Here is a 24,564-nt window from a genome sequence, read left to right as displayed (position 1 = left end):
ACCTGGACCTGTGAGTTTTCTTTCCCAGGGAAAAGGGACAAAGGATGTGCCCAGGGGCCCCTGGGCTGGCACCTGACTGCAAAAAATTCTTATATCGAAGGATGGACCCCAGACCAAAGTTGTCCCCACCTCAAACTTGTGCTGCCCTGATAGATCCAAGAGAGCCCTACAAACTGACATCAGGAACCTGGACCTGAGAGTTTTCTTTCCCAGGGAAAAGGGACAAAGGATGTGCCCAGGGGCCCCTGGGCTGGCACCTGACTGCAAAAAATTCTTATATCGAAGGATGGATCACAGACCGAAGTTGTCCCCACCTCAAACTTGTGCTGCCCTGATTGACCCAAGGGAGCCCCACAAACTGACATCAGGAACCTGGACCTGTGAGTTTTCTTTCCCAGGAAAAATGGCCAAAGGATGTGCCCAGGGGCCCCAGGCCCGGGACCTGACTGCAAAAAATCCTTATATTGAAGGATGGACCCCAGACCAAAGTTGTCCCCTCCTAAAACTTGTGATGCGCTAATACACCCAAGGTAGCTCTACAAACTGACATCAGGAATCTGGACTGGTGAGTTTTCTTTCCCAGGAAAAAGGGACAAAGGATGTGCCATGGGGCCCCTGGGCAGGGCTGGAACCTGACTGCAAAAAATCCTTATATTGAAGGATGGACCCCAGACCAAAGTTGTCCCCTCCTAAAACTTGTGATGCGCTAATACACCCAAGGTAGCTCTACAAACTGACATCAGGAATCTGGACTGGTGAGTTTTCTTTCCCAGGGAAAAAGGACAAAGGATGTGCCCAGGGGCCCCTGGCCCAGGACCTGAATGCAAAAAATCCTTATATCGAAGGATGGACCCCGGACCAAAGTTGTCCCCACCTCAAACTTGTGCTGCCCTGATAGATCCAAGAGAGCCCTACAAACTGACATCAGGAACCTGGACCTGTGAGTTTTCTTTCCCAGGGAAAGGGGACAAAGGATGTGCCCAGGGGCCCCTGGGCTGGGACCTGACTGGAAAAAATCCTTATATCGAAGGATGGACCCCAAACCAAAGTTGTCCCCACCTCAAACTTGTGCTGCCCTGATAGACCCAAGGGAGCCCTACAAACTGACATCAGGAACCTGGATTTGTGAGTTTTCTTTCCCAGGGAAAAGGGACAAAGGATGTGCCCAGAGGCCCCTGGGCTGGGACCTGACTGCAAAAAATCCTTATATCGAAGGATGGATCACAGACCGAAGTTGTCCCCACCTCAAACTTGTTCTGCCCTGATAGACCCAAGAGAGCCCTACAAACTGACATCAGGAACCTGGACCTGTGAGTTTTCTTTCCCAGGGAAAATGGCCAAAGGATGTGCTCAGGGGCCCGTGGGCTGGGACCTCACTGGAAAAAATCCTTATATCGAAGGATGGACCCCAGACCAAAGTTGTCCCCACCTCAAAATTGTGCTGCCCTGATTGACCCAAGGGAGCCCTACAAACTGACATCAGGAACCTGGACCTGTGAGTTTTCTTTCCCAGGGAAAAGGGACAAAGGATGTGCCCAGGGGCCCCTGGCCCGGGACCTGACTGCAAAAAATCCTTATATCGAAGGATGGACCCCAGACCAAAGTTGTCCCCACCTCAAACCTGTGCTGCCCTGATAGACCCAAGGGAGCCCTACAAACTGACATCAGGAATCTGGACTGGTGAGTTTTCTTTCCCAGGGAAAAGGGACAAAGGATGTGCCCAGGGGCCCCTGGCCCTGGCCCAGGCCCTGACTGCAAAAAATCCTTATATCAAAGGATGGTTTACAGACCGAAGTTGTCCCCACCTCAAACTTTTGCTGCCCTGATAGACCCAAGAGAGCCCTACAAACTGACATAAGGAATCTGGACTGGTGAGTTTTCTTTCCCAGGGAAAAGGGACAAAGGATGTGCCCAGGGGCCCCTGGCCCAGGACCTGACTGCAAAAAATCCTTATATCGAAGGATGGACCCCAGACCAAAGTTGTCCCCACCTCAAACTTGTGCTGCCCTGATAGACCCAAGAGAGCCCTACAAACTGACATCAGGAACCTGGACCTGTGAGTTTTCTTTCCCAGGAAAAATGGCCAAAGGATGTGCCCAGGGGCCCCTGGCCCGGGACCTGACTGCAAAAAATCCTTATATCGAAGGATGGACCCCAGACCAAAGTTGTCCCCTCCTAAAACTTGTGATGCCCTAATACACCCAAGGAAGCTCTACAAACTGACAGCAGGAACCTGGACTGGTGAGTTTTCTTTCCCAGGGAAAAAGGACAAAGGAGGTGCCCAGGGGCCCCTGGCCCTGGCCCAGGCCCTGACTGCAAAAAATCCTTATATCAAAGGATGGTTTACAGACCGAAGTTGTCCCCACCTGAAACTTTTGCTGCCCTGATAGACCCAAGAGAGCCCTACAAACTGACATAAGGAATCTGGACTGGTGAGTTTTCTTTCCCAGGGAAAAGGGACAAAGGATGTGCCCAGCGGCCCCTGGCCCAGGACCTGACGGCAAAAAATCCTTATATTGAAGGATGGACCCCAGACCAAAGTTGTCCCCACCTCAAACTTGTGCTGCCCTGATAGACCCAAGGGAGCCCTACAAAGTGACATCAGGAACCTGGACCTTTGAGTTTTCTTTCCCAGGGAAAAGGGACAAAGGATGTGCCCAGGGGCCCCTGGGCTGGGACCTGACTGCAAAAAATCCTTATATCGAAGGATGGACCCCAGACCAAAGTTGTCCCCTCCTCAAAACTATGCTACCCTGATAGACCCAAGGGAGCCCTACAAACTGACATCAGGAACCTGGACCTGTGTGTTTTCTTTCCCAGGGAAAATGGCCAAAGGATGTGCCCAGGGGCCCCTGGGCTGGGACTTCACTGCAAAAAATCCTTATATCGAAGGATGGTCCCCAGACCAAAGTTGTCCCCACCTCAAACTTGTGCTGCCCTGATAGACCCAAGGGAGCCCTACAAACTGACATCAGGAACCTGGACCTGTGAGTTTTCTTTCCCAGGGAAAAGGGACAAAGGATGTGCCATGGGGCCCCTGACCCGGGACCTGACTGCAAAAAATCCTTATATCGAAGGATGGACCCCAGACCAAAGTTGTCCCCACCTCAAACTTGTGCTGCCCTGATAGCCCCTAGGGAGCCCTACAAACTGACATCAGGAACCTGGGCTTCTGAATTTGCTTTCACCATTTAGATATCCCTCATTCTTTCCCAGGGCCTTGCAATTCCCCTGGTTTGTCAGGTCCCATGTTTCCTTTTGCCTTCGCAATATCAAAACGGCGCAGGATTTGTCTCATCTTGCATCTCCCAGCCCCAAGTACTCAGGGATTTTTTTTCATGCTGAATACGTGTTGCAATCTGAGAGTACAAAACTTGGGGCCTGTTTTTTTTCTGTGCTGGATTTGTCCTCGAGAAATCTGCAACCATATAACCCTAACCACAACCACCTTGCTTTGCTCAGAAATCACAACCTTCAGAACAGCATCATGGCACCTCACCCACTGGCCCTCCACTGGCACCTTCCCAAAGCATTCCACTAATACTCCACATTTTCAGTGGGCATCCTGTCTCACCCTCATCCTGACCCTAAAAATGCACCAAGTAATTCTAAAATAGCCATTAGGAACGTATAACAATTCCCTAAAAGACACCAGAGACTGCCTTCAAAAAGCCCCTAAATATTCCTAATAGCCCTGCAAAAAAAAAAAACAAAAACACTCAAGGAAGCCTGCTCAGCCTCCAAGCCCCTTCCTGTTGCTCTCTAGCCCACAGATGTCATCCCTACCTTTTTGCAGCGGGTCCTGTTGTCCTCTGAGGGTTCTGGCATTGTCCTGGTGCGAGGGTCATTGCCCTGCCCCAGCGGGAGGCTTCCGGTGTGGTCTCGCTGTCAGGCTTGCTGTGCTGTGCTGCTGTTGTCGGGGGTGAAAAGGGAAAAGGCTGCTTAGGGTGAGGTTAGCATGGGGGTGAGGGGTGCTGCACCTGTACCCTAACTTGCCTCCGAAGCTGTACCCTGTAGCCCTGATCCCCACTGGACTGTCCAGCCCTCAGACCCTCTCCCTTCACCCCTGACCCCTCCCTCTGCCCCCCAGCCCTCAGGCTCTGGCTGTCACCCTCGAGCCCCCCTTTGCCCCTCAAGCCCCCTCTCAGCTGCCCCTCAGCTCCTGTGTGCCACCCTTAATCCCTCTCCTCTGCCCCTCAGCCCCCAGCTTCTCTGTGTCACCCTCCAGCTGCCCCTGCCCCCCTCAGCGTCCCTCTGTGTCACCCACTGTCCCCTCCCCTGTTCCCCCCTCAGGCCCAGCCTCTGTCACCCTGAAGCCCCCACAGTGCCCCTCAAGCTGCCCCTCAGCCTCTATGCCATGAAAAGACCATAAAAACACATAAAAATGCCCTAAAAAAACCCTCAACTTCAAAGTGCCTTAAAACCCCCACAAAAACAAAAAAATAGCCTCGGAACGCCCTTAAAATACAATAAACATACCCTTCTTTAAAACACCCCTAAAAGCCCCCAAAGAACCTTTTAAAAAAAAAAAATCCCTACATATTTCTAAGAACTCTTAGAATAGCCCCAAAATCCATAAACCACATTGATGAGATCCTAAAATAATACCGCAGCGAGGGAGGCTGGAAGATGCGAAGCCGCGCTCCCGGCCCCGGGCGCAGCGCGGCTCCGGCAGGAAAGCGGCTCCTCCGGCAGGCAGAGGCGGACTGTTTTCTCCAGGGGATAGCTTTCTCTCAATGACCATCAATGCACGTACGTGTTTTAACCGTGCACACAGACGGATTAAGAAAAGCCAACACCCATAGCAGATTTCTGTTGGATCTGTGTCTGTGAGAAGTGGGCTGTGTGCTGGGAACGGAGAGACGCTTTTGGAGGGCGGCAAGAGCGGCAGGTGTGAGCTGTGAGGATGAGGAGGGCTCAGAGCAGCCCCAGGTGTGAGCTGTGAGGATGATGAGGAGGGGGTGGCTCCTCCGGCAGCTGATTTAGGGGGTTTTCCTCGCATCGCTTTTGCACGGAGCTGCTGGAGGAGAGAAGTTTATGGGGGGCTCCCGGGGCTGTCTCCTGGAAGGACGGTGGGCGCTTCGCACAGGGTCCGGGGGATCACCTGGAAACCCACCTGGATAAGTGGAGCCTTGCTCAGAGGAGGAGCCGAGGGACAAACCTTTATGCCGAGAAGCAGCAGCCGAGCAGGTGAGCCGGTGCGCCTTTTCAGCCGGGGCTTTTCTCCTTTCCCTTTGAAACTTCGTCATCCTGAGGTTGAATTGGAGGGGGCAGTCCTGTGGTCCCGCCTTTTAAGGGGTTTGGACTGAGGTAAGAAGCCCCCTTTTGCCATCATTTGAGGCAAGCCGCTTCTTTTCTTCTCTTCTAGGGGACGCAGTTGAAGGGAAGCCTACATTTCCGTGCCCTCGTTGGGGTGAGGTGAGCGCCGGAGCGTGGCGTCAGTGTCGGGGCTTCAGAGGAAGGGAGCTGCAGCCGTGGCAGCGCTGGCAGGGCGGGGATCGGGCTGTGCCGCTGCATTCGGGGCGCTTCTTCTGCCCCCGGCCCGGCAGCGAAGGGTCCGGCGCGGAGCCCTGCCGGCAGTGCCGGGGCTGGCCGGGGCGGAAGGGGAGCTGGGCGCGGCTGGGCTGCCGCGGGCCCGCCGGAGCCGCGCCGGTGCGAGCCGTGCGGAGCCGAGCGGAGCTTTGGCCGGGCCGGCGGGCGGGGGAGGCGGCGCGGGCGGGGCCGGTGCCGGCCGGTGCCGCCGCTCCGGGCGCGGGGCTCGGGCGCCGCCGGGGCCCCCCGGGCGCGGTGCCGGCCCCGCCGGGCCGGGGGCAGCGGGCGGGGGTCTCCCGGCGCGGCGCCGCCTCTGCCTGCCGGAGGAGCCGCTTTCCTGCCGGAGCCGCGCTGCGCCCGGGGCCGGGAGCGCGGCTTCGCATCTTCCAGCCTCCCTCGCTGCGGTATTATTTTAGGATCTCATCAGTGTGGTTTATGGATTTTGGGGATATTCTAAGAGTTCTTAGGAATATGTAGGGATTTTTTTTTTTAAAGGTTCTTTGGGGGCTTTTAGGGGTGTTTTAAAGTAGGTTATTTTATTGTATTTTAAGGGCGTTCTGAGGCTATTTTTTATGTTTTTGTGGGAGTTTTAAGGCATTTTGAAGATGAGGGGTTTTTTTAGGGCATTTTTATGTGTTTTTATGGTCTTTTCATGGCATAGAGGCTGAGGGGCAGCTTGAGGGGCACTGTGGGGGCTTCAGGGTGACAGAGGCTGGGCCTGAGGGGGGAACAGGGGAGGGGACAGTGGGTGGCACAGAGAGATGCTGAGGGGGGCAGGGGCAGCTGGGGGCTGAGGGGCAGAGGAGAGGGATTAAGGGTGGCACACAGGAGCTGAGGGGCAGCTGAGAGGGGGCTTGAGGGGCAAGGGGGGGCTCGAGGGTGACAGCCAGAGCCTGAGGGCTGGGGGGCAGAGGGAGGGGTCAGGGGTGAAGGGAGAGGGTCTGAGGGCTGGACAGTCCAGTGGGGATCAGGGCTACAGGGTACAGCTTTGGAGGCAAGTTAGGGTACAGGTGTGGCACCCCTCACACCACCCGTACCTCACCCTAAGCAGCCTTTTCCCTTTTCACCCCCAACAACAGCAGCACAGCACAGCAAGCCTGACAGCGAGACCACTCCGGAAGCCTCCCGCTGGGGCAGGGCAATGACCCTCGCACCAGGACAATGCCAGAACCCTCAGAGGACAACAGGACCTGCTGCAAAAAGGTAGGGATGACATCTGTGGGCTAGAGAGCAAGAGGAAGGGGTTTGGAGGCTGAGCAGGCTTCCTTGAGTGTTTTTTTTTTGCAGGGCTATTAGGAATATTTAGGGGAATTTTGAAGGCTTTCTCTGGTGACTTTTAGAGAATTGTTATGCCTTCCTAATGGCTATTTTTGAATTCCTTGGTGCATTTTTAGGGTAAGGGTGAGGGTCTGACAGGATGCCCACTGAAAATGTGGAGTATTACTGGAGTGCTTTGGGAAGGTGCCAGTGGAGGGCCAGTGGGTGAGGTGCCATGATGCTGGTCTGAAGGTTGTGTTTTCTGAGCAAAGCAAGGTGGTTGTGGTTAGGGTTATATGGTGGCAGATTTCTCGAGGCGAATTCCAGCACAGAAAAAAATCAAGCCCCAACCTTATTACTGTCAGTTTGCAACATGTATTTGGAATGAAAAAAAAAAAAAAAAGCCTGAGTACTCGCGGGTGGGCGATTTGGACTGGGCAAAAGGAAACCTGGGACCAGGCAACCCAGGGAGATTGCAGGGCCCTGGGAATAAAGGAGGGATATCTACATGGTGAAAGCAAATTCAGCAGCCCGGGTTCCTGGCGTCAGTTTGTAGGGCTCCCTTGGGGCTGTCAGGGAAGCACAAGTTTGTGGCGGGGACAACTTTGCTCTGGGGTACATCGGCAAAAACGCCTCTCTCCATCAAGGTCCCCACGGGCCGCCATCGTGTCGCGGACCCTCTGGACAAGTGCTGCCGCCTTGTGGGCACAGGGCGGTACTGCAGCCCCCCAGCCGGAGCCCGGCCAAAGCGGCGGGAGGGGCGAGGGGCGGGAGCGAGCGGCGAGCGGGGCGGTGTCTGTGAGTGAGGGGAGGGCTGGAGGCGGCTCCACGGGCCGAGGGCGGCCGGGGCCGGTGCCGGCGGGCAGCGGAGGCGCGGTCGCAGCGCTCCCGGGCCGCGGCCGAGCGGCATCGGAGCAGGGCTGCGCCGCCTTTCCCGGCCCCGCGCCCCTCTCCAGACGCCGGTAGCGGCCGCGTGCCGGAAAATGCCGCCGGGGCGGCGGAGCGGGGCCCTGGCTCTGCCCGCCCCTCCTGCCGCCCTCCCTGGAATGGTTCGAGGCGTTATGGGTCTAGTGAGGTAGGAATAATTATCTCGTTGTTACTAATTAAAGGGGTTTTTTTTGTTTGTTTTTTTTTGTTTGTTTGGTTTTGTCTTCGGTTTTGTTTTGGGTTTTTTTGGGGGGGAACTAGAAAGATACTTTGTGTTCCTGGAATGTTGCATTCTCTCTCTGTTGTTTTCCCAGTTAGTCTGGATCCTCTGCTTACATTTTTTCCTTCACTTATTAGATGTCGTGGATATGCTGGCTGTTCTGATGGAGGGCAGTGATGGCTTAGATCAAGAAATTGGGTTCTCTTTAAATGAAGATGTGATTATCCAAACCGTTCCCTGCAGTGCTGTTTTCCCTGCTGCATTAGCAGCCAGGAATATGCTGTTGCTTCAGTCTGAAAATGGAACAGGTACTGGGTTTTTTCTTATGTTTTGTGTCATTTCCAGCAGTGGAGTGAAAGTAGGAGAAGATTTTAACGAATTGCATTCATCCATACAGATGTCTTTTGTGGACCCATTTGAGCCAGCTGACTAAATCTGGCATAAAAGATAGCACAGAGATTTTAACTGTTGAAAAACTCTGAGCAGGAAGTGTTCCCACAGTGCAAGAATCCTTTGAGTCCGGGTGCTTAAATACTGTAATTCATAAGTTGTCTAGAGGAGGAGTAGAAGAAAGTTACACTAAGCTACCTTTTCAGGAAGATGAACTAAACCTCATTAGAAGTCTGTATGGACACTCATTCTGCATATTAAAGGAGCAGGAAGGAAGGCAATTGATGGTGCTTCAATTCTCCATCAGAGGCCTAAGACGAATGTATCTTAACAGATTTCTCTTCTTAATTCAGTTAGTGTATTTTCATTTCCCTGAATGACTCCAGGTAGACAAAGGCACAAGGGAATAGTGGGTTTTGGATTGCCCAGGATACTACAGGTGGAGGTCCTCAGGAGGTGGCACGTGCTTTTTGGCTGTTGCCACAAACCATGGAGCTTTGAGCCATCCCAGGTGCCAGCAGCACCCTGAGCAGTGCTTACCAGCACCTGGCACTGGTAAACGTTCCTGGCACAAAAGATTGTCTCTCTGTGGCCGAGCTGTGTCCGTGCAGGTAGCAGGGACAGCCACGCCATGGTCAGGGTTGCTGCTGCAGCACGTCCCATTCTGTCCTGGTAAGATTCGCTGAGTGCTAGTCATGAGAAGAGTGTCTAAAGTGATTTCTAAGAGAAAAGCTGCAAGGGGTCAAACACGATCTTTCCTGTGGTTTTTGTAGCCAGATCACCGTCGGTTCCCAGCACTGAACCAGGGCAGGGTGTGCCGTAGCTTGGCTCGTCCCTGAACGGGTGCCACCGTGCCTCTCCCTTCTTTACTGCCCAAAGCTTTGTGTCCGGGCACAAGGGGAGTAGAGAAGCTTCCTGCCAGGAGATTGAGAGGCAGCCCGTGTGCTCATTCTTCTGCTCCATGAGCCTTTCCTGGCAGAGACGGGGCTGCATGGCGCTCCCTGCATTTGCAGCACTGGTACTTGCTGATAGCGCAGCTTCTTCTCCCATCCTCTTGCTGGCTGCGAGGTCCTGTTACCTTCCCTCATGTTACCTTCTGGCTCTTTTCATCCCTAACTGAATTTAATTTTCCCTTGGGAGTGATCCCTGGGGTTCTGGTGCTTGCCCGTTTCTCTCTGCATGCTATAGAATTTTATTGTTCTGGGAAGACTTAAGTTTCCGCTTAAGCTAACAGGGTGATCAAAAAAATGTATATAAAATGTCTTAGCTTTGGCCTTCTCTGTAGCAGGTGCACTGAGAAGGGAAAGAATTGTGAAAGGTATGGAGCTGCCTTCTCTGGCATACCACCAAGCCCCCATCCCCAGGCTTCTACTCTCCTGCTCTCTGGTTTCCAGTGCAGAATCAGCTGCCCATGGGTGCAGCGTGGTGACAGTGCACTGGTGGCACAACTGCTCTGTGGTGTATTTCTTCCAGAAATAAAAAGGGCTAATTTCTTGTAATTTGCCAAAGAGAGGGGAATGATGGAATGAGTCTCCTGGAGGCATCTTTTCTCCCATGGTGAGTAGACACTGTTACTTGCCTTCTGTCAGTAATTTCACAGTCTTACCCTTCATTTTGTTGCAGATGCAGAAGAAACAGCTATGTAACAAGGTGCTATGTGACGCGTGCTGTGAAATTCATTAACTTGCCACTACCTGATTATTGCAAGCAATGAAAAGGTAAAGAGATAATCGTGTTAGTAGAGCAGGGCTCAGATCACGTTATTTGATTTAAACCATTATCTGTTGTGAATCTTCTGTTACCAGTGAGCTACACGGCAGTGGCAGCAAAACTTGTGTAGCACATGGGTGCGGTGATGTGCCAGATTGTGCCAGCTGTGTGGGCAGCTCTGCCCAGTGCCCCCAGTTACGGCTTTGGCATGATCCCCAAGTGGCTGGCCATGGCTGTGCTTTGGCTGAGAATGGCCATCCACCAAGAAGAGGGTGGAAGCTGTGGTGGGACAAGGCAGGTACCCAGAGAGGGAACGTGCTCTTGAGAGTGGATCCAGAGGCCTCTGGTTTGAAGTCATTAGGCAGAGCCTTGTGCTTTGATGCTTTTCTGATCCACAGGCAAAGCAAAAAGCAAGGGTACTTCCTCTGACAAGAGGAAGAGCCATCATTTAGCCTGGCTGAAATCTGTCAGAAAAGCGCTTTGCGAAATGCAGTTGTACTTGGAGTGGCTGTTGCATAAAACAGATGAAATTTTGTTTGAGGAAGAGCTAAGAACTGTCAGCTGCTTGTGCTACTGGACACCAGATATCCCTAAGCCTCCCTCATTGCTAGACAAGAGTCTTCTTGCTGCTTGAGCACTGCATAAACACAGTGAAGGCATGGTCTCTGCACTACAGATTGTGCAGCCTGATACATGAGAGTAGATGTATCTGGATGGACAAATGGGGACTGGCAAGAAACAAGGAGAGAAATATCACAAAAGTGATTTTATGACTGTTAAAATAACAATATATCGATGACCTGAGTGGTCAGAAGTCCCCTAGAGGGGCTTCCTTGTTGTCTTGTTGGTTGATTGTTGGGCTCCAAGAAAAAAATACTTCCCTCGTTCCTTCTGTACCACTCATGAGCCTTGTTCAGTTGAAGAGAAGAAAGCCTTGGAACAAGCAGTGAGATATTTGTCTCGTTTCTCCTCTGAACACATGAGAACAGATGTCCAGGCAGTATGAAGTTGATGCAGGTCTGCTAAAGCCCTTGTGTATAAAGGTGGAATTGGGTAATAGTTGCCTTAAAAGCTGTAGAACGTGGTTGTACATAGAGCCATGTTGATAATGTTTAAAAGAGAAGCACGGAGAAGACTTGCTCCCTGGACATGGCTATGTGATAGTATGTGGGTTAAATTAAAGCACTAGCCGGCACTGAGGGGAAAAAAAGAAATTTGTTTCAGTAGTTCCATTGCATGCAGCTGTCTATGGTTGTTGTAAGAATTCTGAACACTGTGAGTTTTGCTGGAGTGTGGAGTTGCCATGTCCTTGTCAGGTGATGGATGAGGCAAAGTCAGCCCTTCAGAGCCACTGCTGATGGCTAATGCTAATCCACAGATTGTTTCTGTTTGGGGAGTGCACTGGCTATAAACTCACATTTTGTATGCTAGTATTTCTTTGCTTTCTCTACACATTGGGTTGCTGATAAAAAGGGTATTGGCTCTAGATCAAAGCAGTTACTTTCGGAGTATTTTGAACTAGCAAAGACTTTTTTCTTGAAATGAAAATGTTATGTAGGAATGCGTTGCTTTCAGCTGTGTAATTTGTAATTAATTTTGGGAAGTACCCAAAGTTTTCTAGGCTTTTGCAACAAGCCAAGTGGGCTGCCTCCAGCCCAGGCTTCCAGGGTCCTGGATTCCTAAACTCACGTGTTCTGGGACTCATGGCAGCTCAGCCTCCTCAAGAGTAGCTGCAAAGTGTCAAGACAGACAGGTGATCTGCTGCTCTCTGGCTCACAGGGATGGATACTGGTGATGAAAATGGTGTTGCTACCAGAAATAGTAAAACTTTAATGTCTGCTCAGTCTATTTGTGTGTATTTCAGAAAAGGAGAGAAAATTCTTGGAGTAGATTCAGTCACCTTGGAAGGCTGTGGCACCTTGGAGGATGCTCATTAGTGATTTCAAAGGGAAGTGTCCCTGGAAGCCAATGTCAGAAATCCTCACAAGTGGGTAACAGCAGTCAGGTTAATGTTTGTGGCTCTTCAAAAGCTTTACTTGGATGTCTCTTCAAAACAGTCTGGATGCACTGAAGGAGGGCTGTGCCTTCCTTTTTTCTTTTTGAGTAGCTGCCTGAAGATAAATATAAGATGGACTTTCTTAAAACATAAATGAGAAAACACCCAAGGCTGGGTGAAAGTCTTGAATGCTCAGACTTAAAAGTCATCAATTCCCCAGCAATGTTAGATGAGCCTAAAGTGTATAGGTCAGCAACAACTTCAGCAGGCAGCCTAAAAAACACAAGAAGATTTATTCTCTTGGATATTAAACATGGCATCTTATTCTTTGGCAGCTCATAGGTGATCTCTGCATGGGGCTGCACATGCCTTTCTCTGCGTGTGTGTATTTGCCTGCAAGTGTAATGTGACAGTCCTAAAGGATTTGTGGATGCAGATAAACTAAGTCCAGCTCAAATGTATTCCATAAACAGCTCTTGAGGTACACTCATCTTTGTGTTGTTTCATTTGTTCAGTTCTTGGAAAGCCACAGGAGCTTATTAGACTGCTCTGGCCTATGCCCAGGGGAGTCACTTAGGTGGGAATTGGACACCTCTAGCCGTAAACCTATAAAAGGAAGAAATGCATACCGTTATTTTTGTTGGGTCTTATTGAATGAACTGGCTGCTCATCTTCTGCAGAATCCTAAGCACTGTATTTAAAGCCTCCGAGTAAGTTCCTTACTTTGAATAATTTAATATCTTTCACTGGTCCTTCTGCTTTTTCTTTTGCAGTCCCATATAAAATGTTTTATGACAGTTTAAAGAAACATCAGTCATTGGATATCTGTAGGTCAGGCAAAGACTAGCCTGCTTTTAGTGTTTTAGTGTTTGGTTCTGTCTGGAAAGAAAATTCCCATTGCTGCCTATCCTTGTGCAGCCAAGGCGTTTGAAAAACTCACCAGCTGAACACAAACTATGGCTGGGTGTTTTGTCTTCCTTATCTTTTGTCTGTGCCTCATTGCCACCAGTGAACGGAAGGAGGAGACAGAGCAGCTTCTCACACTGACATAATTTGGCACTTGCTGGAGATGAAAGTGAGTAGAGCAAGATCTTTCTTTCTGAGGCAGTAACAGGGATCTGAAGTGCTGACTTCTGTCAATATGGCAATGGCAAGCTCCTCTGCCTCTCCCTCCAGTGACTGCTGTTGCTATAAGAAAAGCAAGAGGTACAGGCTTTACCAATATGCCAATGCTTTAGGATAAAATGAGGAGAGGAAAAAATAATGTGAGGCAAGGCTCTCGAGGGCTCATAACAGTACAGCCATGAACGATGCGGGTGCATCTGTCCAGCATGTGCAGAAAGGATACCAATACCTAGGGATGAACATGTAATGCATCAGGCACGGCTTCCCATGGTTGTAAACCGGTATAAAAACATTAACCTAACAGGGGTTTTTCTAACTTGGTGTATATAAGAGTGTGTGATGTACCAGTCCTGCTTTTCCCACCTCGTTCTGCCATGAGGTAATGCCTGTTTGCAAACACACCTAATACAGTCTGAGAGGGTTACTGCAAGTGAGTCCAGTCCAGTGTGAACTCTCAGCCCCCTCCACTGGGCTCAAAGAGCTCTCTCAGAGGGCAAACTGCATTCTTCAAGCTTGTTCCAGGCTGCAAAGGTGTGGCTTCTGTTTCTTCCCAACCCAGGCACATTTTCTCATTTTGCCTTTGGACTGTGGTAGAGGAACCCCCATGGGGAAGGGGGCATGCAGACTTGCAGCAGATCAGGTTAGCTTAATAAACACAGGCTTCATCAAAGCAAAATGTAGTCCCTTATTGAAGCAGTTTTGGTTCTGTTTTGAATCTATTTCCTAAAGGGTAAAAAATGGCAGAGTTGTTTGCTTGGGATGAAAGTAGCATGAGTCATCAGGGAAAACCAGGAGGAAGTACCCAAAGTTTTCTAGGCAAACAAAGCCTGGCAAACATGGACAAGTGGGCTAGAAGCAGGAGCAGGTACATTAAATTCTCAGTCTTTCCCTTGTTCCCATTTACTTGGATGCAGGGCATTTCATTAGCCAGTTGTCTCTCCACAATGCATCGGTTGATCTCGTAATCCCTCGCAGTGAGTTTATTCAGCACTTTTATGGGACTTGAATCTCTCAAGTGAAGTCCTCCAGAAATGCTGAGCCCCGTTGGAACTACTAGAACTTGTGCAAACAGTGTGCCCTGGCTGCAGGGATGGCCAGTGGTCTCCTGGGCGGCGTTAGACAAAGCATTGTCAGCAGGGCAGGGAGGTGGTCCTGCCCCTCTGCTCTGCGCTGCTGAGGCCACATCTGGAGTGCTGTGTGCAGCTCTGGGCTCCTCGGGACAGGAGAGACACGGACCTCCTTGAGAGAGTCTGACAGAGCACTGTGAAGGTGGTAAAGGGACAGGAGGAAAGACTGAGAGAGCTGAGGCTGTTCAGCATGGATAAGAGATGCCTCAGGGGCATCTAGTTACAAATACTTGAAGAGAGAATGTAAAAAAGATGGAGCCAAACTCTTCTCAGTGGTGCTGAGTGTCAGTGGGCACAAACTGAAGCAAATGGAGGTCCTCTGAACATCAGGAAGCATTGTCTTTGAGGGTGACTGAGCAGAAGGATTGAGAACTGCATTCACCCAACTGCTAAATAGGGAAGCTGCAACCACACAAGAAGAGCACTTTGCAAAAGTACCACAGAGATCCATCCTCTCCTCTGTTCAGAGGAATCAATAGCTGAGTTGGTTCTTTATTTCTGGAAGTTAGTTATTTTATCAGTTATTGGCAACCTTCACCTCGATTGTTAAACCATTTCTAGCACAGCTTGTTTACGCTTTAGGGCTACTGCAAAGTCCCATGCAGCAAGTTTTTACATCCCTGTTTGCTAGAAGCACCAGCATATCCTCCAAGAAAGCCTGCACTCAGCATGGCCTATTTCCTTTCTTTGCCTGTGCATTTCTCCTGCTATCGCTGTTAGCAAGAAAATGTTGGATTTAGTTAACTTTTAGGTCTGAAGCTGCATGGCTGATTCTCTGCATTGCGTTGTCCTTGGTGTCAAGTTAGCAAAAGCTGAGAAGAATCCATTGTCACATTAATACTTGGGTGAGTTTACTCATCAGTTTGTACTGTGTGCATGTGTAAATGGAGGCCAGATGTTGCTACCAAATGGAGTCTAATACTGCTGTATAAATGTGTGTAATACTGGGGCATTTGCCCTGCAGGACTGACATGCTGGAACAAGGCGGGCACTGGGGGTGAGAGAGCCCCGTGCTTCCTCCTCCTCGTGTGCGAGTTCCTGCAGTGCCGTAAGAGCCAGAGCTGTGAGCTTTTCCTTCGAGGGCTGGGCACGGCCACGGCAGATGGAGGCACGGGAGCAGGAGGCTTCAGGACAGGGCTCTGTGGTGCAGGGAGAGCAGCAGCTCCTGAGCAGCTCTGCGCTACAGGAAGGCTCCAGCTCCTGGCAGCACTTGCTGCTCCAAGGACCACTGTGGTCTCGTCCAGAGCATGTGCTGGGTGGGCTCAGACAAGCAAACAGTGCTGTAGAGAGCTGGTGACAACTCCTGAGGCCTCTTCTCCACTAAGTAAGCCATAATGTAACTTCACTGCCATAGGTTTGTCTGTGAGTGGTCTGTGATTTTGTCTTGAAGATCGGTGCAAATTGGATGATTGGCTGTAGAGTGTGTGCATCTGTCTCTTCTAAGGCAGATGGAGGACTGCAGATCTCCATCCAGAATGTGACCCACAGTGTAACCGGGAGCATATGCTGTGCCATTGGTGATGCATGTGGCATGGACTAGTGGCCCATTTGTCTGCAGCTTGTCCCCATATGATTTCTTGCATGCCCCGAGGCAGGGTTGGTCTGTGTTACTCAAGTTCCAGAAGGCTGCGATGCAGTGAGAGTGGCATAACAAGTAGTTCTGACCTGTAAGGGCACTGGTTCCCAAATGCCTCCCAAGCAAGGCTGCTGCTCTCCCTTTGGCTATGCCAAGCAGCACATCTTGCTGCATATGTGGTCACCAGGGTGTGCAGATTGCAGTGCACCAGTGCTGGCTGAATAATGTATTTTCACAACAGATATTATTCTGCATCTGCCTTGTGACTTTTAATTTCAATTTTCTCTAGGAGCGTTTGGGCAATGATTGTTATCCGGTATGTGCCAGATTATCACCATTGCCCGAGTGTTTCTTTTTGTCAGATTGAGTTTTCCTTTTCTCCAAGGAATTTGCGGCTTTTAAGCAGAAAATAGTTACATTTCTTAGCTGTTTGCCTGTGTGGTTAAAGCAGGGCAATGCATGAGGCCAGGACCTCGCTTTGCTTTCAGAACTGATCCCGTCAATGCTTCCTGGCAGTGTTTCCTTTCGCACAGCACCAGGTCAGGACTGTTTCAGCATTTCGCTGGTAGTCAAGGGTGAGTCCAGCCATCCAGGTTGCCCCTGCTGTCCCCATATGGAGGATGCTCCAGCAGACTGAGGTCAGAGTGTGTTATGTGGCCGTGAGCTGAGCCATACACAGTCACTTCTTGTCTCTGGGCAGAGGACTTTGCTCCTCTGTTCCATTAAGTTACCAAGAGTGATCGTTGCTAAAATTACTCTGTTAAATAATCCAGAAGTTTGCCTTTTCTTCCTTTCTTTCCTGAGTTCAGAAGTTGGTAACCTAAGCACCCAGCCGTGCTGTGCATCCCTTAGTGCTGTGTGTGTTACTGGCAGGGCCTGGGGCTTGGGTCCGGAAAGTCTGGCTTGTTTGTTCCCCTGGGTCTGGAGGAATAGAGATTTTATTTATTTTATTATTTTTGATTTTTTAAATTTAAAAGCTATCCAGCAGTTTGTCAGTTGAAGCAGAAGACAATCCTTTGCACCGATACGTACTCATGTGCACATGCTGATCAGCTGAAGTGTTAAAGCTCAAGGTGAGTGCTCCAGCCTTTAATCAGTGACCAGTCATTGATTTAGCACATCCACAAGTTTCAGGAAGTAGTTCCTCCATTGCATCCAGCTTTTAGAGTACCTTTAGACACTAGAGATACTTCTCAATGTGTAATTGATGAGGTAAATGGTCTCTTAATAGCATGTGCTAAAGAGAGATGTGAAAAGCAGCTGAGCAATATTGCCACTTCTGGGGGTTACAGGTGGTGGGTACTATCAGTCAGAACTGGAAAACACAGAACTGTAACCTTTTATAAGTACTGAGCGAAACACTGAGTTACTGCTGGTCAATTAAAAGCAGTTTGGGTGCTTAATAGTTGTTTCTGATGATACTCATACACAGATGAGTGAGGAGCTACTTGAGGCAATGTGTGTGCAGCTGTCCAGCCAGAACTGAAGCAGCCTCTGGTGAAGGTGAATGCAGAGAGGCTTATGTGGCAGAGGAGCTCAGCAGATGACAGGGGGCTTGTCCATAGACTGAAAGAGGAGCCTGGGATGGGTGTGGGGTATTACAAAACAGCAGATGTCACAGGGATGGAGCAAAGGTTTAAAATGGAAGGAATCAGCCATGAGAGAGTGATGGCCAGATGGAAATCCAGCTAAGGCCCTGAAGTGGAATTATGTAAGGCAAACATCAATGAGAATCAGCTGGGGAGCAAGAACAGCCAGCAGCCAGGCTTGTTTCTGGTCTCTTGCCATAGATGAGACATGTTTTAGGGTGTGCATGATGACTAGAGGCTGTGATAGCTTTAGCTGTAGCTCTTTTGTCTCCAGCCATTGTGAATGAGTTCTGTGCTTAGTTCTCTGCTCTGGTGCATTGCAGGATTTTTAGGGTAAATATTTTTTCCATCAGTGTAACCCACCAATTGCCAACATCTCGAGGCGGCAGGATGGGGTGGTGAATATGCCATTCTTCTGCTGGTGGCTATCAGAAACGCTTAAGAGGAAAATTTCATCTTTGTTCTACATAGTGCTGTGCTAGCAAGTGCTTTCCAACAGGCTGTAATTCCCAGAGCAGTGGGGCAGGAGCTGCTCCATGATCCAGGAGCAGGCTCCCATGTAGTGGGTTGGATACAAGGCACCCACCAAAGCCTCTCTTATCACTCGCCTCCACAGCTGGACAGAGGAGAGAAAATACAAAAAAGGGTTGAGATAAGGACCAGGAGAGATCGCTCGTCAAATACTGTCACAGGCAAAAGAGAGTCTTATTAGAGATACTAATTGAATTTATGGCTAAATAGTCAGAGCAGGATAATGAGAAACAACATAAAACCTTAAAAACATCATGGCTGCTGTGGGATGACCACAGCTGGCTCCAGGACTCTTGCTGCCCCGCCAGCTGCTCCTGAGCAGGCTCCCCCGCATCGGGCTGGGCTCCCTTTTGGACTTTTGGGCTTTCCCCTGCCACGTCAAGGGTCAGGATTGCGCCCATGTTGTTGACATCCGTGAGTCCAAGGGAGCTGGGAGACCTGTCCACGGGCTCTGCTCCTTCCACAGCATGACAGGTCTCACTGAGCCTCTGCGAGGGATGGAGGCTGTCAGAGATAGCAGAGGCTCCTGGCAGGGTGCAGGATCTCTGACAGCCTGAGGTTCCTGCATGGATGGTGGTGGCTCCCCCCTGCTGTACCATCCTTACAGGCCTTGAGGATCTTCCAGGGATGGAAGATCTCGCTGGGAGCAGCCTCTGGGAGGGATGGAGGCTTCCGGAGGAGCTGTCCGAGCCACAGCAGGGCAGGTGGACTCGCTTCTGCAGCTCCTTCAGTTGTTTCCACAAGGCCTGCCACATCCCCGATGAGAAGGGCGCACGTGTCCCGCTGCCATCCCAGAGCTGCAGCATCAGTTTCCACAGCTCCCGGGCCTCTGCCAGGCAGGGGCCGCAGCCGCAGGGGCTGCCCCGGGGGCTGGCGGGAGCACGCGGCCGCTTGCCAGGAGCGGCCCGAGGCCGGGGGAGCCTGGGAGCCGCAGGGGCTCCTCGCTTCCTCCGTGAGCCTCTGGGCCTGGCCCCGCGGCGCTTGCTCCTCTTTCCTGTCCGTGCCCGCCGGCTGCGTGGTTGCCGGTGGCCAAAGGCCCACCAGACAGCCACGGCGGCCAGCAGCAGGACAAGCGCAGTCATCAGGTCGCCGCTGTCACCCATGGCTCCAGCACGTGCCATCGCAACTGCACTGGCAGCTGCGGGCACCGGCCCCTTTTATGCAGCGACAGCGCGGTGATGTCGCAGCGATGTCACAGTGCTGCGGCCAGCACAGCCCTGGGACATCACAGCCCTGCCTCACGCCAGCGCTCTGCCCCTTTGTGCCATCACAGCCCTGCCTCGGCCCCGCCCTCCGCAGTGCCCCAGCAGGGATCAGGGGGCTCCCTATGGGCACTTGCCAGCTCTCTGGAGCAGAGTGCGTGGAAGAATCTTCTTTAAGAGGAGGGGAGTGTTGATGGTCTCACCTCCTTGCTGGCAGAGCATGGGACATGGATTGTCCAGTGTGACACTGCAAAGTCCTTGAGGAGGGCAAGCCCCGCTCAGCAACATCCAAGCCATCTGTGTGCTGTCTACCACATTCCCGTCCCCAATCCAAACCCAGCTCTTTGCCGCTCCCTGGGAAGGAAATGGATCCTATCCCATTGAAAACCAATACATCAGCCCATTCTTCAGCCAGCACACCCTTTCTCTGTGTGTCTCACACCTGGACACCAGCTCCAGATGTATTCTGTGAGGGACAGGATCAAAACTCCGCTTAAAATCCTGAAATAGAACCTGCTTTGCCTTCCCATCATCCATGAGACGGGTGACCTCATGGTCGTGGCACAGTCATTCAGACAGGAATTTCCCTGACTGCGGACTCATGACTGACACCCTGAAAGGTTTCAAGCACCTGCATTTTATTATTTCCCACTACAAACGTTTATACCCTTTTCCCCCACATGCGTAATATCTGTGTGCCCTTTTACTCTTTTGTGGTTGGTCAATAAACATCAGCATTCCGTGCTTCTTTTCCTTCAGTGCTGTTCACCTGTCTTCTACAGCTGCACTCCATTAGGGATGAGGCTGGGCCGCAGCCCCATTCCCTGCGTCCCATAATCTGTTCTACATTCCCCTCCGTTATCTCACGCTGCCCTGTCCTGGTGCTGGCACTGTCCTCCCGTCACTTCCCAGTAGCGCCAATGATGGCCTTTCCCGCTATCAAGATCAGATGATCAGGGCTGGAGTTTCCTGGAGAGTCCAATCCCTTCCTGTCAAATCAGGTAGAGCTGTGGAACACTGAGCCAGCATGGACCTCCTTGTCTTTCAGGGCCTTGGGCAGAGGATTTAGGGGCTTCCTGTTGGGACATATTGGGATGAATCCCATTGTCCTTGGCTTGTAAGATAAGCATGTATTCTATTTGCCATCTGTTGGAGGTTTGGCTGTTTTCTTATCTCTTCCAAGAACAATGTCTCCCTTCGGGGAGGTATCTTCTGCTGATAGACCATTGAATGACTCACTGCATGATTGGTAAAATCGCACCATCCCATTGCGAGATGCTCCACCCAGATGGACAAGCCAAGCATTCCTACCTGCATAAAATCAGCACTTTTTGGGACACCACGGCAGCCCTTTGTTGGATTCCCAGAGGAGCGGCTTTCTTCTCTGCTCGGTTCCCAGAGGAAGACCAGACCCAACTACTACCAGACCTTCAGAGAAAACTCCACCCTTCTACAGATCACGGCTTTAGCAGCATTTCATCTGCCACTCCAGGAATTAAGAAGCAGGGAAGGTTTTAACCCCATCTGGTGTTTAACTGGTCCCGGGGAAGGAGACCTGAAGGAAATCCATGACTGGATTCAGAAAAAAGATCTCTAGATGCCAAGGAGATATTCAATGATGCACCTTGGAGTTAATTTTTGGGATTTTCATTTTTCTGGAGCAGTAAATTAGGATGTTGCTGGAGGTTTCTGGTGGTGTTCCCAACAGGGCAGCCATTTGGTGCAGCCCATGAAGCTGGCATCACGGTCCATGCGGGTATAGGACAGATCCTTGTGTTCTGCTTCTTTCCCTCTCTACTCCCCAGTGCCACCAGCTCCCCCCGGCAATGAGGGGGCTCCGAGCTGAGCGAGGGCAGTGCAAGGTGCAGCAGCTCAAGGATCCACTCCCTGTGCACTTCCCGGGAAAGGGCTGCCCTGGGCCTTGTCACGGACAGAGGGAGGGACCCCTTCATCTGCTAAGTCTGACCCTTCTGCCCCAGCCTTGCTTGGTTCCATTCATGTGCCTCCCGCGAGGTACGATCTGCACACAGATCCTGGTTCTGATCCTTGGAGCCACCGCACTGTTTTTCCTGGATTTTAGCCAGGGCTTCTCCTGTGTAAGGGATAGGGATATGTAGGAGGAGCCTGTTGGGCTCTACCCCCACCCACCACCGTTAGAAGTTTCAGGCCTCCCAAGGACTCCTGTGTCTCCTTTTTCCCCACCAATATCCCTCTTCAGATGAAGTTGCTGACAACGACCAGCCTTGGCACATCAAAATGTGTTTGCTGTTTTATTATTCGGGTCCTCACTCCTGCGTGGGACTCGGTGAGTGGGTGCTGCAGAGGCTCCGGCAAGGCATCAAAAACGCCGGCCCCACACCCAAGGGTGGTGCGAGATCTCCTGCAGCTCCGGCCTGTCCGCGGGGTGCTTGGCCAAACACCATTGGATCAGGTGCTGGAGCTCTGGGGAGAGAAGCCAGAAAGCGCCGGTCACCGGCAGAGTCTCCTGCCCAGCTGCCCCCGTCACCTGCGGGGCCCGGGCCGCGCCGCGAGCGCCCTGGGCCGTGCCGGGCTGCGTGCCGCCGCCTGCCAAAGCCCGCCGTCGTGAGGCCAGACACCAACCTGGAGAGAGCTGCCGCCGGAAGGAGAGCTTGCCCAGCACGATGTCATGGTCGTCCTGGAAGGGGAGGCTCCCGCAGACCATGACGTACAGCAGCACGCCCAGGGACCAGACGGTGGCCGCATGGCCATGGTAGCAGCCGAGCCAGATCCACTCGGGCGGGCTGTACTCGCGCGTTCCTAGGGGAGACAGGCGGCGCTGGCCGGGCGCAGGCTGCTGCCTTCCAGAGCCCGGCGCCAGCCTCCTGGCCCAGGCAGGGGCTGCACCCGCGGCCACAGCTTCTCCCCCGAGGCCACCCCGCATCCCCCGGCCAGCTGGCCAAAGGCACGAAACCATTCCGCGAGGCCAAGAAGGCCAGCGGAGCAGCCCAGGCCCTCGTGGGCCCGCTGAGCCCAGGGGCCGGGAGCCGCTTTTGCCGCCCCTCTGTCGGCAGGGCCGGCGGCCGGCTCCTGGGGCACGGCACCCGCCCCGTGCCAAAGGGCGGCCGGCTGAAGGCCACAGCCCGCGGCCCAGGAGGGAAGGGGGCTGTGCAGTGCCTGGCACCGGGAGCAGGGCCCAGGCCATGGCTCACCGGCAAAGCCCGTGAAGGCCCGCTCCTGGAGGAAGGTGCCGCAGCCAAAGTCGATGAGCTTCAGGTCGCCGCTCTCCGGGTCCACGAGGAGGTTCTCCGGCTTGATGTCCCGGTGCAGGACGCCGCAGGCGGTGCAGTGCCGCACGGCCTCCAGCACCTGGCAGAAAAGCCAGCGCGCCTGCTCCTCGCACAGGAAGCCCTGGTCCTGCTCCTCCAGGAACTCCAGGAGATCCCGTGATGCCCCCGGACGCTCCAGCACCAGGATGAAGCTATCTGGCAGCTCAAACCAGTCCAGGAGCTGGATGATGTTGCGGCAGCCAGAGCCCACCTTCTCCATTAGCACCACCTCCAAGGGCACGCGGGTGCCGTCGGGCTGTGAGCAGGAGAAAATCAGCGCCTCCGGCAGGTGCTGCTGCTGCTGCTGCTGCTGCTGCGGCGGCCCTGGGGCTGCGCTGCGCCCTGCCCGGGATGCCCCAGGGTCCCCGGGCACAGCCTCCCAGGCGCTTGCACTTCCCCCCACTCGGGGGATGCTCGGGGGGCCCCTGCCCGGCCCCAGCAGCGCTGTTGGCCGTGCCCGGGCCCGCGGGGCTGCGGCTCCGCACGCCGAGCCCGCCCCGGGATTCTCCCTGCCCGCCGCGCCCCGCTCTGTCCCGCTGGCCCCGCTCGCTCACCAGCTCGTCCCACTGCAGGACGCTCTCCCGGTCCACGCGTTTGATGGCCACCTGCGAGCCACGGAGAGAGGAGGGCTGAGCTCCAGCCCTGCCGCTCCCCGCCGCTGCCCCTCCTGCCCCGCCCGGCCGCGGCGGCCACTCACCGGGCTCCCGTCCGAGAGGCGGATGCCCGAGAAGACGGTGCCGAAGCCGCCGCTGCCCAGCTGCGGGCCCAGCAGGTACCGCTCCTGCCGCTGCCTCCTTTGCCCTGCGGCCGAGAGAAGCCGTCAGCCTGGCGCCCAGAACCCCCCGCAAGTGCCCGCGAGTGAAGCGGGCCGGGCCCCCGCGGCCGCCGCGCTCTCACCTGCTTCGTGCTGCGCGCCGGGCAGCGGCCACGGCCCTGCAGCCGCCGGGCTGGCGAGCGGCGGAGCCGGGCCGGGGCAGCGCGCACAGGCGGCTGCGGCAGCCCCGGGGCAGCGGGCCGGGGCGGCACCGTCGCTGTCCCCGGCGTCGTGCGCTGGGCTCCGCTCCTGCCGACGGCCGGGGCTGCAGCCCGAGCCTTGGCCCAGGGGAGTCCCGGGAGCGGCTGCAAGGCAGACAGGGCTTGTTCACGCCATGCCATCGCAGGCACTGCAAACAGCCGGCGACTCGGCTGCTCTCGGGGGCCCTGGCCTGGCCTGACCGCGCCCCTGCATTGCCCCGGGGGAGCCTCAGGCAGCTCCTCAGGAGATCTCACCTGCTGCTAGAAAGCCCTTGGCGGCACTCGAGGGCTGTCTTGGGGCAGCTTCCTGCAGGTGGAGGAACCTCTGGAGGCTCGTCTCCACCACCAGGCTCGGGCTGTTGCCCGCTGGCACAAGCGGCACAGCGTCCTGGCTGTCCTGGCCCTTGTGGGATGACCACAGCTGGCTCCAGGACTCTTGCTGCCCCGCCAGCTGCTCCTGAGCAGGCTCCCCCGCATCGGGCTGGGCTCCCTTTTGGACTTTTGGGCTTTCCCCTGCCACGTCAAGGGTCAGGATTGCGCCCATGTTGTTGACATCCGTGAGTCCAAGGGAGCTGGGAGACCTGTCCACGGGCTCTGCTCCTTCCACAGCATGACAGGTCTCACTGAGCCTCTGCGAGGGATGGAGGCTGTCAGAGATAGCAGAGGCTCCTGGCAGGGTGCAGGATCTCTGACAGCCTGAGGTTCCTGCATGGATGGTGGTGGCTCCCCCCTGCTGTACCATCCTTACAGGCCTTGAGGATCTTCCAGGGATGGAAGATCTCGCTGGGAGCAGCCTCTGGGAGGGATGGAGGCTTCCGGAGGAGCTGTCCGAGCCACAGCAGGGCAGGTGGACTCGCTTCTGCAGCTCCTTCAGTTGTTTCCACAAGGCCTGCCACATCCCCGAGTAGAAGGGCGCACGTGTCCCGCTGCCATCCCAGAGCTGCAGCATCAGTTTCCACAGCTCCCGGGCCTCTGCCAGGCAGGGGCCGCAGCCGCAGGGGCTGCCCCGGGGGCTGGCGGGAGCACGCGGCCGCTTGCCAGGAGCGGCCCGAGGCCGGGGGAGCCTGGGAGCCGCAGGGGC

General features: G+C 53.6%; 1 protein-coding gene across 1 annotated transcript; it reads right to left on the bottom strand.

The window, feature by feature from the left end:
* Positions 1–21,439: 21,439 nt before the first annotated feature.
* LOC144248498 (serine/threonine-protein kinase pim-1-like) lies at positions 21,440–24,027 on the bottom strand. Its single transcript, XM_077790645.1, has 6 exons — positions 23,739–24,027; positions 23,167–23,270; positions 23,024–23,074; positions 22,353–22,725; positions 21,784–21,960; positions 21,440–21,624 (listed from the first exon to the last, which is right to left on the bottom strand). The coding sequence occupies exons 1-6, from the start codon at positions 24,025–24,027 to the stop codon at positions 21,521–21,523; spliced, it is 1,098 nt and encodes a 365-aa protein (XP_077646771.1). The 3' UTR covers positions 21,440–21,520.
* Between the last annotated feature and the right edge of the window lie 537 nt (positions 24,028–24,564).

The sequence above is a fragment of the Lonchura striata genome, unplaced genomic scaffold, assembly GCF_046129695.1.
Source record: "Lonchura striata isolate bLonStr1 unplaced genomic scaffold, bLonStr1.mat Scaffold_157, whole genome shotgun sequence".
NCBI classification, from domain to species: domain Eukaryota; kingdom Metazoa; phylum Chordata; class Aves; order Passeriformes; family Estrildidae; genus Lonchura; species Lonchura striata.
The sequence above is the reverse complement of the archived record's forward strand: the minus strand, read 5'-3'. Positions and strand labels throughout refer to the sequence as shown.

What these genes read in the sequence shown, in the direction of transcription:
- LOC144248498 (XM_077790645.1), bottom strand. Translation starts at nt 24,027, where the DNA reads ATGGGCGCAATCCTGACCCTTGACGTGGCAGGGGAAAGCCCAAAAGTC. An exon ending in GGCCTTCACGGGCTTTGCCG is followed by an intron (nt 21,961 to 22,352) that starts GTGAGCCATGGC and finishes TGTCTCCCCTAG; the next exon opens with GAACGCGCGAGTACAGCCCG. An exon ending in CCGGCGGCAGCTCTCTCCAG is followed by an intron (nt 21,625 to 21,783) that starts GTTGGTGTCTGG and finishes TTCTCTCCCCAG; the next exon opens with AGCTCCAGCACCTGATCCAA.